The sequence below is a fragment of the Aulonocara stuartgranti genome (genome assembly GCF_965226115.1).
Source record: "Aulonocara stuartgranti genome assembly, chromosome: 15".
Classification (NCBI taxonomy): Eukaryota; Metazoa; Chordata; class Actinopteri; order Cichliformes; family Cichlidae; genus Aulonocara; species Aulonocara stuartgranti.
The window spans coordinates 26,075,247-26,093,871 of NC_138951.1; the positions used below are offsets into that span (position 1 = coordinate 26,075,247).

General features: G+C 40.9%; 1 protein-coding gene across 2 annotated transcripts in view; it reads left to right on the forward strand.

Moving 5' to 3' along the window:
• The first annotated feature begins 752 nt into the window (after nt 1-752).
• Nucleotides 753-18,625, forward strand: part of LOC309690151 (endothelin-2) — a 39,601-nt gene continuing 21,728 nt past the window's right edge. Inside the window, exon 1 of one of the 2 annotated variants that reach the window (XM_082507082.1) lies at nt 753-1,244. In XM_082507082.1, coding sequence (XP_082363208.1) covers nt 1,184-1,244 — 61 coding nt within the window. In that variant the 5' untranslated portion in view covers nt 753-1,183. Of the gene's footprint in view, nt 1,245-7,028; nt 7,336-18,625 lie in introns of those variants that run through there. The other variant, XM_082507081.1, reaches the window with a different exon arrangement.

The window sequence follows — 18,625 nt, forward strand, 5'->3', positions numbered from 1 at the left end:
AAAAAAAGTTCAGGGGGTGGAAGCCAGAGTTGAGAATTCACCCCACTACTCGCTTAATTTATGACCTCAGTGAACAGTTTCCTTTTGTGTTCCTGGTTTCAAATGATCGCTGCAGGTCACCGTGGCTACATCTGTCTTTTTTATAGTCTGTGACTTTGTGCATCATTAGCTGAGTGGGCACTGACTAACAGGCTGTCATCGTGTCTGCAGCCTAAAACTTTTAAATGCTTCTGTGTGACAGACGCCTCAGAAACTGGCAAATATGTTAACTCTTCACTACATAGAGAACAGAGGACAGCTACAGCAAACAAGGAAATGAACCCCTGTGTCTGTAATATTTTATTGCCATCAGATGAACTGTCATTGTGGCAGATTAGCTCTTTTTCAACCAAGACTTAAACACTTAAAAGTTCAGGTCTACAGTTTTCACTCAGTGTCTCCAGGCAGGTTTTACTCCAGCTGCTGGTGGGATAATAATTCAGTGAGGGTGAAGGAATATTGCAAAAGGGGCAGGATGACAACTATACATGTATGCACGTGTTGCCCCACACAGATAAAGACGTGTGTGCCTAAAATAGCAAGCTGGGCTGTTCCACACATGTAGAGCACTCTGTGAGGAGATCCCAGGGAGGCGAGCGTCACAATTCAGCTTACACAAAGAAAAAAAGAGGCGAGAAGATGAAAGAGACTAGTGAGGGACGCGGCAAGCATGAGAGCATGACATGGCTGAACCACAGGAGGAGGAGGCTGTGATTAATGACATTCAAGCTGTGAAGGTGTCTCAGTGCAGAGCCAGCCTCCCCGTTGTATCCTCCTCCTCCTCTCGCAGTCACTTCTCTCCATCTGTTTTGATGCAGCTCATAACAGATCGTCACATTATCCTCCCTCCGTCTGGAAACCGCAGCAGCCTTGGGATTAAACCCAGCACCACACTCCTCTCAGTGCTGCACCTGGGAGGCAGCTGTACACAGCGCGTTACCTGACTGGACATTTGAAACAAACCCTTGGAGCCCATTCTTCGTCTTCTTAGGTGCTCACTGGAAACACTTAGGTTAGGTTTTGATTCAGCAGGAGCCTCTGCTCTGCTGCTTCAGCTCCTCCAGCTGCTGCGAGGAACTTTACGAGGAGCCAAGGTGCTTTTGCTCCTTTGATTTCTCACCTGGATGCTGAGGAGATCAACAGGATGGACCTCACCTACATTTGTCTCCTCTTCACGGCTCTAATGTTGATCCAGCACAGCGAAGGTAAACCCGTTTTTATATCTGTCCAATTAGATGTTTGTTACTAGATGGGTGGGATGTAAGGACTCTGTTTACATGGTATAATTTACATGATCCTCTTAAAAGACAATGCATCACTAAGCAAATTAAGGAATATGTTATTCTTTGAGATCTAAGTATTTCTCCAGACGCTGATAAATTTTTATTCCCCTTTCAGGACTCAGTTTGATTTTATTAGCCAGTGAGTTAATAAACAGGTTTGTGGACTACCATGGCAACTTGTTAATTTTGGAGCCCTGAAATTAATAAAAGGTAGAAAAGAGTTATCAAGCTTACAAAAATAATAAACAAAAGTGGTTAAATAAAAAATAATGACCTTTTTCTGTATCTCTTACATAAATACTGCTCATTTTTAATACCGTCACAGCTTCTGCAAATCAAGTATTAAAATCGATTAGGAATATTTAAACAGTGTTTGAGATGTCAATAAATTATGAATTTATTCATTTTCATGAAGGAAAAATCCACAGCACTACACGTTATTTTTCATGACATGAAAGCACTGCAACCTCAATATTTTAATGTTCACATTATTCATATTTTAATTGAAAGCAGAAACAACATCAGGACTGTGAGGCTGTATAATGAGATCTGCAGCTAGGCGCTCTGCTCTCTGGTTTCCACAGTCGAGCTCATCGTGACATTTTATTATTCAAAAAGCAATCAGAGGTCACGTAGCGTGTAAGGACTCCCTCTGTTGTCGCTTTCTAGCTCTTGGATGATGAAGTTTTACAGTGTCAGTGTCACGGCACCCTGTGACCTGTATATAATCATACCCTTGCTCTTTCAGCAAATTCCTGTGTTGAAGGTCCTACGAACAGATAGCTGTGGAAGGCCGCCTCACACTTCAAACATGATAGAGGTCAAATTTAAAAAGAATATGTCTAATTCAGGCTAAAAATGTCAAAAGTGCATTTATACTTCTCTCACTCTTCAATGTTGATGAAACTGGAACTAAAAGTAACTTTCCAACGTCACCATCTTCCAACACAGGATTGCTTTGTGTTTTAAAACGGCTGGTCTGGTTATAGTAAAACACCGCCAAATGTGATCTTTTCTGGGACCAAAACACCAATGAGAATAATACTGGAATAAACTGTAGGTTCAAAATACGAAACCCCAGTGAGCAGCATCACGATGGTTTCACCTTTCTTTGCATATTGTCGACTTGCTTCAGGTCTTTGAAGTTGCCGGGCTTTCATTCATGCACAGCACTCTTAAGGACCCACCACAGCATTAGAGTCAGGTTGCGGTCTGGACTTTGGATCATTGCAGACCTTGGGTCATTGCATTACCTCAGTACTTTTCTTTTTCAGACATTCTGTTGGAGATTTGCTGCTGTGCTTGGGATCACTGTCTGTTTTAGGCCAAGCTTTAGTCCAAACTTTAGGCCTCACACTGACTCTAGAATACATTGCTATGTAGGTAAGTTCACAGTGGATTCAATGACTGCAAAGTGCCTGTTGCTGCAAATCAAGATCAAACTGTCACCCTTCTACCACCATGCTTCACAGTTAGTGCTCTCCAAGCAAAGTACTTTCTTTTACAGAAGAGGCTTTCTCCTGGGAACCCTTATAAATAAGCCATACCTGTTCACTCTTTCTCAGTTCAGAGAGCTGTTCACTTGGAGGTGGCTGTAGCTCAGATCACCCTCTAATTGGAAGGTTAGTGGTTCAATCCCTGTCTGCTCGAGTCTGCATGCCAAATATCTTTGGGTAATGACTAGGGATGGGTATCGTTTAGGTTTTATCCGATACCGGTGCCAAATCAGTACTTTTGAAACGGTGCCGGTGCTCAAACGGTGCTCAAACCGGTGCTTAAAGAATGGAGAACACAAACTTTGTCCAAAAACCTCTCATGTTCAGCTGGTTTTTGTAAAAATATAACAATGTTAGCCTTTTCTGCAGCTATGGGGCATATATGGTATCACTCTTGGATGGAAGCAGTGCTTAAACAATGGAAAAAACACAAACTTTGTCCTAAACCTCTCATGTTTAACTGTTTTCCACTTTTTCTTTGGTCATTTTAGCCTTTTTAGCCAGGGTGAAGGGAGTATCTGCCATCAAACAAGAGGACAGCCGCATGTAGCTATGATGATGTTTGCTAGTTCACCTTACATGCATTAATGTAATAACGTGGTTAGCCTACTCAACGTAAATTAGCTACTCACGCAGAGAAGAACGGCTGCTGCCACCATCATCCGTCATCATTTCTGCTACACTGGCAGGGCTAGGGGCCAGGACTCTCCTCTTCGTGTTTTTGGGGGATGTTGCATAACAGGCAACCCACCCGCAGTAGATGTGCTCGTGTGAGGTCTCGCAGCAAGCTATCAAATACGGCGCATTTCTGGGCTTTTAAAAAAAACGCTATGCGTCGCCAGGTGTTTCATCGGATTTGAGGTGTTACCTCCTTTGACAGTATCACAGTATCAACTTAAAGCACTTGTTGCTGCTGAGTTTGCATATTTTGCTATGAAGTACAGCCAGACTTTTGACCGCTTCGCCTTGGACATTTTTAATCTGTAGCTCTGCTCTAACAGAACGTACGTACCTGGCCCCGCCTACTATCCTCGGAAACGTAAAATGATTGGCTAGAATCTAAAGTGTATCACAGCTCAGGAAAAAAAAGCACCAAAATAAAGCACCGAAATGTGCGCTGCTTTTCGGTCTGGTTACTACCGTTTATGTCAGAACCGGTGCCATCATGGCACCGGACACCGGTACCCATCCCTAGTAATAACCCCAGGTTTCCTGCACTGGAGTTTGAATGATAGATAGGTAGACAGACAGATAGATAGCACGTAGTTAGGGAATACATAGAAGATGTTTTCGTGTGAATGAGGCAAGCCATATAAAGTGCTCTGAGTAGAGGAGTGCTGTATAAGACACCAATATTAAATAAATTCTAACAGCTGATCAAGCTTAAATGTGCAGCTGTTGTTTAACGCGACATCCGCTGGTTTCTTCTTTCTGGCGCAAAGTGGGCAATAAACAAACGAGAGAGAAAAGCCGATCAGCTGATCATTGATCAGTTTCATGATCATGTTCATTGAAGTAGAAACAGGAGAGGGAGGGCAAAGAATGAGCGAAGAAGAGGCAGCTGTGCAGCGTAAAGACAGAATAACTCCAGCTTTGTGTCTTTTTCCATCCTAGCTGAAGTCCGGGACAAACTGTGTTCCTTTTCAGCTCAATACAAAATGCGTAATATTTTCTCTGAATACCGGACGATTCCAGTTTTTACAGGACAGTTGGCAACTCTAATAACTAACCTTATGAATAAAATAAAGTTCACTATCAGTAACATCATAGCACCCACCCAGCTGTATAGAAACTCCGTCATGCTAGCTAGTACGCAGTAAGAGTTATTGTAACTGACTGTAAAAAGTCAGCACAACGAAAATAAACTCCACCTAAACTTGGTTTATATCTGACCCAGATAGACTGCAGGTCATTACTTCTTACCTGAAGTTCAGTTCACCTGACACTCGGACCGGCGGCCGCCTCGGGTCTCTCCTCCTCCTGCCTCCCCTTTCTCTCATCCTCCTGCTGTCCTCCACCACTTGCTAATGTTACTGAATCTGTGGAAGCTCCGCGATAGCCACCACCAAACAACTGAGTTATTTTTACACACCGGCCAGCATCTGGCCAATCCACCACCTTTCATTGTTTATACCGTTATCAAAAAAAATAAAAAAATCATTGGCCCATAAAAATGAAAAATCACCATAGACGGGTAAGATGGGACGATTTAGTCTGTGAAGCTGAGTTTGAGCCACACAGAAATCCAACCATGAACACAAAACGACCTCTTGTAGCCTCCAGCTAACATACCTGAGGGCTGCTGAGGAAATAAGTCTTACAGCTGTACATGCTAAGGACTGTGCGGTAAAACCCTTTTCATTGAAAATTAATTCTTTTTCAAATGACTGATGAGTCAAGTAAAACTGTGGATTTAATGAAAGCTGGTATAATCTGGTCTTTAGCTGAGTTTGGGTAACAATGCCTGGTTTAGGTGTTCTTCAGACTGTTAGCACATTCAATCCCCAGATATCTTTGTGAAGCAGCTAATAAAATGTTTTCAGAAACCTTGATGGTAAGGCCCTCACAGAAGGAAGAAGTAATTTTAAAAAATACAAAAGGACATTATTTCACATTAGCCCGAGGTATAGTTTGAGCCTGCCAGGAACTTTAAAAATCGAAGCAGGCTGGGATATTTAACTTTTTGAATAGGTCTACCTGCAGAACTGGATTGTGGATCTTTCATTTCTAAAACCAGGGCTGTGTTGTGTTTTCATACTCCTAAATTTCCTGCACAAGTCTAAACCAGGCTTTCTATTATAGAAGAGTCATTTACAAAGAAAGCTTTGTAGGCTTGATAAAGGTGCCTACAAAGTGAATAAAAATTCATTAATTATTTTAATATACAAATATTGAATTGAAACACTGGCAAAAAAATCATGGTTTGTCAAACAGACTCATTTCATGGTGCAGGCGATGAAGGACAAACACATTATCGGGTGTTTTAAAGAGTTATTTGTGATTTGAACTCATTTAAACTTTTGAAACACCAAAGACATAAAGTGGAATAACCAGTCTAGGTAGCAGCAGACCAGTGACCCCTCTGTTCTCAAAGATAACATTCCTGGTTTGGTCTTTAGGTTTGTTGGCTTGAACCACACGCAGTGCTTACAATGGCTTACAGAGCCGATCTTCTCAAAAGAATTTACAAGCATAACAAATTTAAATCATACTTTATGCTCATTCTTGCATGATGAATTTATATTTGTGATAATAAAAATGTTGTCACATGTACAGTACGTGTCAAAGAAGCCTGACACCAAGTCTAATTTAGCATGCCACAGGCCAGCCAGCTGAAGTACAGCTGGGCACATTTATGTGTAATCCTGGTAAGAACAGGATTTGGTGCAGCATTACAGTATGACCCTCTTGGTGTTGCTGAATGAAAACCCACATCCTCAGGTAGATCTTAAAGGTTAAGGGACGGGGTGGCTACTTGCAGTTGCAAGTTTTCTTTTACATTTACACACCACAAGCTAGAGCTAACCGTTGTAATCATTTCGAGCAGTGTGCAGTTAAAAGGAAAATATAAATGGAAGTTGGCTGAACATCTTCTCTATGAAACAAGAATTACTGAGGTTTGTCATAAAGTGTGAGCACATTCTGAGAAACACCAGCGTTCTTCCTGTTTCTACATCAGTTGAAATCGTCATTATGAAATAGTACTTGTGGTTTCGGGTGTCCTGACCAACACTCAATCTACTCATTTCCTCTTGTTCAGCAGTGTGCATGCTCATTACTGTCACAGGGTACTACTTATGACTGAGGTGAGGCGAGGAGCTGCCTTTTCCATGAAATATTTAGCATACTGAATTACTGGGTACATGCTACCTCCATCATCTTAAACAAATATAGTTTGGGTAGAGTCTTTGTTAGCGTGAGGACCTCAGAGAATTTTTAAAGCACCTTTCTGTCAACATGTTGTCCCTACTCTTTCTCTACTTTTCTGGCTGCCGCTGTCTTTTTTTCCACTTACCAAACTGTCTACCGTTTTTCTTGCCATTTTTCTGTCTCCTCTATCTCCACCTTCCCGTTGGTCTTAATCTGTGCTGCGTGTTTTGTATTTGTCTATCACAGCCAGACATCTGAGCCTTATTAGGGATTGCTGGAGAAAGCAGCACTTTGAAATCACAAGACAACACCACAGCCTGTCACGGCTGGTGGAGGGAGCCGTGTGGTGTGGAGGAAAAGGAGGACCCAAGATGCAGCAAACTGATGATACGAGTGATGTTTTATTTACAAAGGTGGTGGTGACAAAAACAGGCAACGAGGTATGAGTACTTTACAAACGGAAACCTAAACTGGGAGAAACTAAATAGCAAACCTGAGACCGTACAAAGGGGGTGCGGGGCAGAGGGACGCAGAGACAGGACACCATGGACCGCAGATGAATGCAGAGATACGCAGAAATACACGGATGAGTGCAGACGAGCCGACAACGAACACAGACCGACACCCACTAAATATACACACACAAGGTAATCAGGTAATCACACACAGGAGGGAAGAACAGCTGAACCTAATACACCTGGGGACCGGAGGAGACAAGCTGAACACAATAACAGACACAGACCTTCAGAACAGAACAGGAAATCCAGAACACGAGCCTTCAAAATAAAACAGGAAACAGACTGATGTACAACACAACACGGGGACATGAACAGAGCACCAAGGACAGACACAGGTAGGGCTGACAATACACCAAACTTCAGGTTAACCCTAACTAATACAGATCAGAAAAAACGCAAAACGCTGGGTCAACGACCCAGGACCATGACACAGCCTTTGTCTTCGAGCACTGAGGACACTAAATAAAACCTAACAGCCTGTATAACAACAGAAACAGCCTGAGCTGGTTGAAAATGTGCAGATGGGTGGTAATTTGAAAGAAAAACTACAACCCTGACCCTTACAGTTTGAGCCCTACTTTTCTGTTCCTGTCCATTTTTCCTTATAGTGAGACTGGTCACTGCAAATCAATGCAAAGTAATAACTCATATCACCTTTCTCTCCTGGGATAATGATGCCCCAGTCCACTAAATGATTAGATTAGGAAGAAATGTTTGGACTTGTACCCTGGGCACTCACCGGATTTCAGGCCAGCTGACTTTAGAATGAAACAAATGAAGTAAAAGAATTTGGAAGAATGGTGTTGGTGTCTCCAACAGAGATCAGCAGATTTGGACAGTCAGTAGCTAAGAGCAGATCAACTGTTCTGGTAGCAAGGGCACAACACTTTACTAAAATATTTGGGAATTTTTAAAAAATTTATTTTTTCATTTATTTTATTCATTTTACTAATCCTTGAACACAATCTTCATGCCACTATGTAACCCTCGTTTACATTTCCTATCCCAAATATTTTGGAATGAAACAAGCCATCAGCTGTCAAACAGCTGTTTGGTAAAAAGCTTAAAAATCTACAAAGACAATCTTCAAAAAGTCACAAATCTCTAATGTTTTGGCAAATAACATGAAAGGGTTAATTTCTCCGTCAAACTGCAACCTGTGCGTCAACACAAGGATAAAGTCAGGCTACCTTCTGGAGCTCAGGTGTCATCATAATCACTAACTTGACGCTCGCCGTTCTTCGCTCTGTGCTCACCTGTGCTCAGTCCGGAGGTCAGAAGGTCTCTGACAAAGCAACATGTCCAGGGTGGACGTCAGAGTTTCATCAGGGATGGTTGATGGAAAGTGTATTTTGTTTTTAAACTCTCAAGTGTAATTTTATTCTGCCTTTCGTGACATAAAACTGGAGACACTGGGGCTTCAACGGCCCCAAATTAGGCTGGGAGTTTACTCTGGCTTTAATGTTGGCCTCAGTACATTTTTATAATCTCCGAACGTTGTGCCCGCCAAGGGTAGAATGTTCAGAGACAATGCCCAAGAGTGCGCTCAAACTAAATACAGTGTTTTACTTCTTACACAAAACCACTGCATACCTTCTGTTTCTTTTCAAGTGTTTATGAATGCTGAAGAATTCAAAGGACTGAATGTTACAGTCTTTTCCTGGCTGAGAGGTTTGTACCTGTGCACTGACTTCTGCCAGTCCAAACAACCAGCTCGTGGATTAGCAGCTGATCCATGTGTATATTGTCAAATATTGTCAAACCCCGCGGAGCCTACCAGACCCTCTCATAACAGGGGCAAGAAATTAAACTTTGGCTCAGCAGTCCGCACACGATGCAGGACCCTGAACAGGGGGTTTGCCTCTTGGTATTTCCCATGATTTTATTTTTGTTCTTAAGCCAAAGATGCAAAATAGCACACGAGCTTGCATGAATACTTGCACATGTATGTAAAGTATGCAGGTTCATATGCACAGGCATGTGGATACCTGTGCTAAAGGATCACAAAATACTAAATGCAAATTATGGGAAAGGAAATGTGCATCACACTGAGAGCTGCTTAAAGGACTGAAAGGGTGCCAAATACAGAGACGAAATCATAAGGTCCAGGAAAAGTTTAAATGTTTACATCCATAAAGTGTAATTCACTGCCTGTGGCAAGGAAACAATAAAGAACCAACTTTCAGCTTGAAGTCTGATATCACTCATGCTCCTATAGAGAACAAGACTGGCAAATATCCAAGTAAGATTTCAGGGACAGTGCTTCCCCCATAGTGTGTGTAAAATTTATTATGCCGAGCTCAAGATCAGTCTGATATGTTGTTGTTCTTCTTATTATTATTAGTATTATTATCATTATTATTATAACTAGTAGTAGTAGTATTGTTCTGGCATTCATTAAGAGCATCACGTTCATGGTCTCTTTTGTATTGTATTTGTGTTACTTTTATCTGTCACAGCTGCTTTGAAATGTTCCCTGATATGCAAACGACTGATGGATCTGAATTATCGATTCAAATGTTTACTAAGACTGATATTAAGATTCTCAAAGCTCACATTATGATGTTTTAGTGGCAGAAAGCATCAGTTTGCAACTCAGGTTCTGGAAATGACACTAACCAGACAAGAACCGAACCCAAGGTGCTGACTGAACATTTTGGCACCTTGTTCCACACAGTGAGCTCTGCAGGAAGAATAAACTCAAAGTGGTGTTGCGTGACTTTTGTGATACATGATGTGACTTCTTACCCAGCTCGTGAATTAAATTGTCTTTTCATTTTACTTTTGTTCTCTATGACACGTTCCTCTTAGATATTTTCTGCTTGTGACTGAATTAACACGAGAAGCTCTGATGCCCACCCAGTTTTTGTTCGTTTATTTCTGGCACAGTTAGATGCTTAGCTCTCATTGGCTTCTGCCCAAGACAAACAAAACCTGAAACTTGAAGGCTTGAAAAACATCTGGAATCAACTAAAGATGCTCAGCCTAAGCAGACTTAGCAGTCCCTGTATTTCCTCTGTCTCTGCAGGTTTGTGAGCATTGTAATTAACACAAACGTCTTTGGGACTGTGCACCAACCCAGTGTGAGTGTGAGTGATCCATTGAGTGTCTACCATCAGTCAATATCAGACCCCTAACTATAACCCTTAGGTGGCCTAAAATTGCCCCAGGAGGTTGTCCTTACCTCATTCAGCAGAGGTCATTTTGTCTTTATGATATAGTCATAAAATCTTGGCCTTTGTCATACAAAAAGGAGTATTTAATTAAATAAGGTGATAAGTTCAAAGAAGGCTGCGATGATAAAATAAAAATGATAAATGATATTTCAATTTTCTTCTTGACAGATCTCAGCCCTGAAATCAAAACGTTAGTGAGGATGAAGCGAAAGGCACCGACAGGTGGTGGCACTGAAAAGTTCACTTTTTTTTCCCCCGACAAACTTGAGGATTCGCGATACGCTCAGTGCTGCAAACATCTGCACGCTGCACTCTGTCATTATTAGTATTATTCTATCCTTTCTGCAGACCGCTCAATCAGTGCCCATGTCTCCGATTTTGCAGTAATTACAACAAGCTGCTTCTTTTGTCTTCAGTCAGATGTCTTAACTTAATCAGAGGTTTACAGGACAAATGAGCGATGGAGACATCTCCCTGTTCAAAAGATGCAAACCAGCGAGGCTGGTTGCATCTGTACATCAATCTTTGATGCTGTACATACACATAAAACATGTGTATTATATATTCTGTTAAAGAATATAAAAGCAATGATGGAGAAACTCGAGCCACCGCACAGCTGGGTGCCACGTGTTCAAACTGAGAGAGGCAAGGTCGACGTTGATGCCAGTTTGTTTTTTTTCTGGCATATTTCTGGCCTTTGGACTCGACATCAGTGCTCCAAAGTGACATTTTGGAAGCAACACTCACTCAGTCATCCTCTGGCACAGCCTCGGAAAAGATGAATAATAATGACTAAATAGGAATATGATAATTCAATATCACAAAATGTGAAACTGGTTAGTGTCATATTGTCTTTTTAGCTTTCGATGCAAATGAGTGGCCTTTCAAGCAGTTGAAAGTCTTTATTGAGGAATTTAGTTTTGATGACAGAGATTTAACCTGACAAATCTCTGAAGTCATCTGAGAGACAGCATTATTTGACTGTTTCCTCATGCAGGCCAGGATTGAAACCTCTAAGCTGCTTGTCTAACCTCGTCTATGTACAGTACGTAAAGGTCACACTCAAGCATGTGTGTTTTTAGGAGGAAATGTGAGGACCATGGATAAAAAGTGTGAAATCTCCATGCCAAATGGATTCAAGCCTCAGTATCGAGAAAGTCCCTCAGTTCAGGTGAGTTGGACTTGGCTGCCCGAGAAGTAACTGTGCAAACCAGTTTGGAAAATGTGTTTGTTTAATGTGCCTTCCTGCTGCAAAACTCCAGATGCAGAAACACTGAGACGTGAAGTTTCCCAAAAACTTTTAACCGAAGCAGAACTGATTTTTTATTTTACCTTGACTAATAACTAATAATAAATATAATTCCTGGTGTACTTGCACCAGCTTCAGTTACATAAAGAGGAAGGACACTTTACAGGTCATTTTTCTTCTGTCAGATTAACAGTTGTTTTTATCTTTAAACAAAGATTCAGTTTTTTATTTGACATTCTTGCTTTGACTGAAACTCCGCTGATCACGCCTCAGCTCAGTTTCTACCAACCAGTAAGGTGATGTGAAACATCTGTGGTGTCGACCCCACTGTGAGGTCAGGAAGTCTGGATCAAGCCTGAAGTGCTATTAGGAAGTTGAAGCTAAGCTGGGATTAAAATCATTTTACATTTTGTAGAGTTTTCTTGTCAAGGCATTTTATTCACATTCAGTGTTTCAATCAGTCCGAAGGTTTCCTCTTAAAGAAAGTTATCACAGATCCTTTTCAGAATATACTTTGGCATTACCACAAAGACCGTGGGTTAAAAATAAGATCCGAGCACTGTGAAGTAAAGCAGAACAGGAGATCCATTATCCTCTTCATCGTGTTGTGTCTGATATCGTAATGATGTCTGGCAGAAAGCTGCTGTGCTGACAGATGTGTCCGTCTGGCACTGAAGCATTCAGGTGTGCAAAAACACACACATAACTTCGACATGACGTTGCAAACAGCAGCAGGTAGCTTTGTGTGGTTCCCGGTCTGTACTTGCCTAAATAAAACCTCCTCACTCCTCCATGACAGCACCCTGCTGCCCAGAATATACAAAATGCTCTGTATCAGTGCAAAGTGCATGCATATGTGTTAAAAATGTGACGCAAAATTAGATTTGAGCGTAGGCGGGCTAGGCTCAGTCTCAGATACAGAGCAAGAAGTTTTGGCATCTGGAATCTGCCACTTAAAAAGAGCCATTTAATGTTGCCTTTTATTGGAGGTTTTCCGTGCTGGTTTACCTCCGGGTAGTCCCAGAAAATCCTGGAGAGATTATAAATCTCAGCATCCCCCAAAAGTATTTTGAAAATGTTGCTTGAGAAGTGTTTTACTGGGATGCTTATTGTAGTAAAAGGGCCTCCACTGACTGGTGTGTCTGAGAATGCTCATCCTGCTGATGACGGCTGGGGTTAGTTGAAATTAGAGATGGACCGATCCGATGTTACGTATCGGTATCGGTCCGATACTGACCTAAATTACTGGATCGGATATCGGAGAAAAATAAAAAATGTAATCCGATCCATTAAATATCACGAAAGCACCTCACAAAACTTGCAACACGCCGTAACTCACCTCAGAACGTTAGCACGTCGGAGCAGTATGCATCACGTGATAGAGCGGCTGTGGCATGCGGGACCTGTCGGTGGTCTGGATAGCATGTGGAGCTTCGCTAGCAACCCGGCATTTCATCTCCGACAAAGTTATCCCAGAGAGAAGTAAAGCAAGTGTGTAAGTCCATCTCTGAATGTAAAGCATTCCTGCGTTAAGCTTAACAAGCGACTGCCTCTTCTTGCTGCTACTTCAATCATGAAACGGCTTAATGATCAGCTGATCGGCTTTTCTGTCGCGAGTCCATCTCTCTTGTTTGTTTTTGGCCCACTTTGCACCAGAAAGAGGAAACCAGTGGCTGAACAACAGCAGCACGTTTAAGCTTGATAAGCTGTTGTTAGAATTTATTTAATATTAATTTTTACACCAGGATCTTTTTCTACGTAGCTGACGCTGGTAACTGTGCAGGGGCGGATCTAGCAAAGTTTAGCTAGGGGGGCCGATAGGGCATGAACAGGGAAAAGGGGGCACAAAGACATACTTTTCTTTCTTATTTTCATTTAAAATGTCGAGCTTTTAATAAATAATTATCTGACACCCAAAGTTTTAATTTGATGTAAAAGGAATAGAAGTCCATTACTGTATATAGTATTTTAGTGAGGACTCGAGCAGCAGAGTTCTGAATGAGCTGTAGTTGTCTGACTGATTTTTTAGGTAGACCTGTAAAGATGCTGTTACAGTAATCAAGCCTACTAAAGATGAATGCATGGACTAGTTTTTCCAGGTCCTGTTGAGACATCAGATCTTTTATCCTTGATATATTCTTGAGGTGATAGTAAGCTGACTTTGTTATTGTCTTAATGTGTTTTTCTAAGTTTAGGTCTGCATCCATCACTACACCCAAATTTCTCGCCTGGTTTGTGGTTTTTAGATGTATAGATTGAAGTTCTCTGGTGACCTGTAATCGTTTTTCTTTGGCGCCAAAGACTATTACCTCAGTTTTGTTTTTGTTTAGCTGAAGAAAATTGTGGCACAACCAGTCATTGATTTCCTCAATGCATTTACCAAGAGCCTGTACAGTGCCTCGGTCTCCTGGTGACATTGTGATATATATTTGTGTGTCATCTGCATAGCTGTGATAGTTTATTTTGTTGTTGTTTATAATCTGTGCCAGTGGGAGTATGTAGATGTTAAACAGAAGGGGTCCCAAGATGGAACCTTGGGGAACTCCACATGTGATACTTGTCTGCTCAGATGTGAAGTTACCTATTGATACAAAGTATTTCCTGTTTTCTACGTATGTTTTGAACCAGTTTAGTACAGTTCCTGAAAGACCTGTCCAGTTCTCCAGTCGTTTGAGTAATATGTTGTGGTCAACTGTATCAAATGCTGCACTGAGATCCAGTAAAACTAGGACTGACATTTTTCCACTGTCTGTATTCAGACATATGTCATTAAACACTTTGGTCAGAGCGGTTTCAGTGCTGTGGTTCTGTCTAAAACCTGACTGGAAGGCATCGTAGCAATTATTCTGTTTTAAGAAGTAACTGAGCTGTTGAGAAACTGCTTTTTCAATGATCTTACTTAAAAACGGGAGATTTGAGATCGGCCTGTAGTTGTTCATTTGTGTCTTGTCAAGATTGTCCTTTTTCAGTATAGGTTTGATTACAGCAGTTTTTAGTGATTCTGGAAACACACCTGATAATAAAGAAAAGTTGACGATCTGTAACAGGTCTGACTCTAAAGTCTTTGAGACCTTTTTGAAAAAACTTGTTGGCAGGACATCTAAACAGCAAGAGGAGGAGTTCAGTTGACCTAAGATGTCCTCCAGGTCTTTGCTGTTAATAGGTTGAAACTGTTTCATGGTGTTTAAACAGTTTTTTGGTGGACACAGTACATATCCTGGATCTGCTGTTGATGTACCAATTGCTTGTCTAATTTTTTGGATTTTTTCAGTGAAGAATTTGGCAAAGTCATTGCAGGCCATGGTCGAATGAAGTTCAGCTGCCACTGACACAGGGGGGTTTGTTAGCCTGTCAACTGTAGAAAATAAGACCCGAGCATTATGGCTGTTTTTAGTGATGATGTCAGAGAAGTAGGACCTCCTTGCATTCCTCAGTTGTAAATTATAATTGTGAAGTTTCTCTTTATAAATGTCATAATGAACCTGGAGGTTTGTTTTTCTCCATCTGCGCTCAGCTTTCCTACACTCTCTTTTTTCATTTTTCACCAGTGTGGAGTTTCTCCATGGAGACTTTTTCCTTCCAGAGATAACCTTCACCTTAATGGGAGCAATAGTGTCCATTACATTTAACATGTTAGCATTGAAGCTATTGACGAGCTCATTGACTGACCCTCTGGGCAGGTCAGGTGTTAATGGGAAGACCTGGTTAAAAATTGCACTACTGTGTTCAGTTATACACCGTTTTGTGATCACTGTTGTTGATATATTTGTGTGGGCTGAGATTTTACTTTCAAAGAAAACACAGTAATGATCAGACAGGCCCACATCAGACACAGTAACCTTTGAAATGCTCAGGCCTTTGGAGATCAGTAGGTCAAGAGTGTGTCCTCTATTATGTGTGGCCTCTGTTACATGCTGAGTCAGCCCAAAGTTGCCCAGAGTGTTACTCAGGTCTTTAGTCCCTTTGTCCTGAGGGTTGTCCACATGAATGTTAAAATCCCCAGCAATAATTACACAGTCAAAATCAACACAGATCACAGACAGCAGTTCACTGAGGTCATTAAAAAAGTCTGTGCAGTATTTGGGAGGCCTGTAAACATTAAGAAACACAACTTTGGATGGGGCCTTCAGCTGTAAAGCCACATATTCAAAAGACTGAAAACTTCCAGGAGATAGCTGCTTACATTGAAATGATTCAGGACCAAAATACATCAATGACCTCCTGACCCAGTATGAACCATCCAGATCCCTCAGGTCATCTGGATCCGGTCTTTTATCAGTTCCCAGAGTCAGAACCAGACACGGAGAAGCTGCATTCAGCTTTTATGCTCCTTATATCTGGAACAAACTCCCAGAAAGCCTCAGATCAGCTGAAACACTCAGTTTATTTAAATCCAGGTTGAAGACTCACTTATTCTCAGCTGCATTTGAATAAAGCACCAAATCCACACTTTAAGCTTAAATTTCAAAACTTACATTTAACTACTGATTTTATCTACTGTTCTGATTTTATCTGTTTTGATTTTATATACTGTTGTTTGTTTGTTTGTTTGTTAATTAGTTAGTTAGTTTATTTGCTTGTTTTAATCAATTTTAAATCATGCTTTTTATTTGTTCTTGTTTCTAATGTCTCTGTAAAGCACTTTGAATCACCTTGTTGTTGAATTGTGCTATACAAATAAACTTGCCTTGCCTTGCCTATATAGTAACTATTAAGTCTAATATACCCCAGTAAGCTATAGTACTTTTTCCTTTGGGAAGGTACCATCTGTGCAGTCTGCAATTTTGTTGAAGAAAGATGTTGAATCTATTTAATATTTCTTGAGAAATAATTGATTTCTGTGCATTTTTTTTCACACTGCATCAAATTAAGGTTGATTACGTCGATTAAGCATCATGAGGTGGAGCGTGAGGGGTGGTTCCCTATTTTTTATTTATTTATTTTTGTTGTTGCTGGGAGTTGGAACCCTATTAGTTAGGTTGCTTAATATTTACGCTAAGTACTCTTTAAAATACCAGAATAGGGAGGATGGTGTAGGTTTAAGTTTATTAGATTGATCAGTATTGCTGAACTATGAAATATTTTTTTTTGCATACAGGTATAACAGAATAGCTTTAGTGTAGTTGTTGTTTTAAACTTGAGTATGAACATATACAAAATGCAGCAAGATATTAAAAAACAGTTTTGTTGATTAAAAAACACTATATCGAATTCATATCGGTATCGGCAGATATCCAAATTTATGATATCGGAATCGGTATCGGACATAAAAAAGTGGTATCGTGCCATCTCTAGTTGAAATGTGAACCTTTATGAACTTTCTTTGAAAAATGTGCATGAATAAAAACCTAATGTGATTCTCTGGGACACAGCCGGGAGAAGAACAGAGCAACACCTAAGTTTATTGTGAGAAAAGGTGTTATTTTGCTCCCACATGTAAATCGTGTAAATCCCTCTTGGACGCCTAAACGTTCTCCCATGCGCATCGAGAACAAGATCAAAGGCCGTCTGTGGGTTCTGCCTGCTTTATGGGCTCTCTGTGTGTACGTGTGCTTTTAAACATGTGTCTTTGTGTTTGTAAGTCTATGTTCAGGTACAATATTACATGTCATTCATGCTAAGGGAGTTGTGTTAAGTTAAGTGGGAAGGAACAGGGAGTTGTTCCGACGCTCCGGTGACAAAAACAAAGGCAATGACGGCTCTGGCTCTCTTATCGGAAACACACCAGGCCCGTTGGAGGGCATGGTGTCATGTGACTGTAGCTGTGAATGTGCTTTTCTGGGGTGTTGATGAAGACCTTGAGACTATAAAATTGAATAAAGTAATTTCCGACTTTAACAAAGTAAAAGCTGCACACAGACTTTCCTTTGTTGTGCACCCAAGGAAAACCTGTGAGTGAATGAACTAGTTAGGTTAAGAGTAGCTATTTCTACAGGTACTGGATTGATTGCCATGAAATTTCTAAAAGGCATTCATGGCCCCAACAGGCTGGATCTCTTTGTTGATGCATTAACTTATAATCCTGCAGTCGGCTCTACCGCCATGCAAGCCGCTCTTGAAGCTGCTCATGGTGGGTATCTGAACTTTCTTAATGTTTACCGTCTTCACCATCCATCGTTTGTATCCTGTTGATTTATGTTGACATTTCTTATTAGCAGCAAATGAAAATAAAATGAATAATAAACCACCATACAAATTTAAACATTAATATCTGTACCCAGTCTAGATCTTAAAACCAATATTTTCAGTCTCATGTTTTACCAGTTTTCCAATCTGCCCCAGGGCTGGTGATGTGAGCAAACCCTGGCGTTATAGTTTCTGGATATAATAACTGGAAGTATATAGGAATGAAAGTTGGATGCAATGTCCATTTTTTCTTTAGGTCTATGAGAAACTGACCCTACTGCTCAGTTGATACACGGCCCCAGTAAACACTTTCCTGACGTGTCCCAGTGGCCATGCTTATTTAATACATGCTCGTATTTCAGACTAGGGGGCGTATGCTTTTTTGCACTGGACCTGCCCAATGGGTCCTGTTAAAATGACTACAGATTTTATATACAGTCTATTGTTTTTAGGCATTTGCAAATTATCAGTGGCAATTGCACATGCAAGCTCACAGTGTAAGGATCCCACAGTATTCCCACTCTTCCTGTTGATGCTTCACGTCTCTTTGCATTTGAAACACGTACATACCTGTAGGAATTCACGTGCTGTGTAGGCAGTTTTTAATGTATGTTTCCACCTCGAGGTACAACAGATCATCATCAGCAAAAATGTAAAGAAAAGAGACAAAGAGACTGACATGTGGATAAAATATGATTGCTTCTCTCCTCAACACCAGCTTTAGATGAGAACTGCTTCACACGGCTTCTTCATTAATATTGATCTAAACAGAATTGGCAGTAAAAATTTGAATTCTGAACTCAAATCTCAAGTTAATGCAAACATCTCTCATTCATCCACTCATGACAAAGCAGCAGAATCGCTGCAT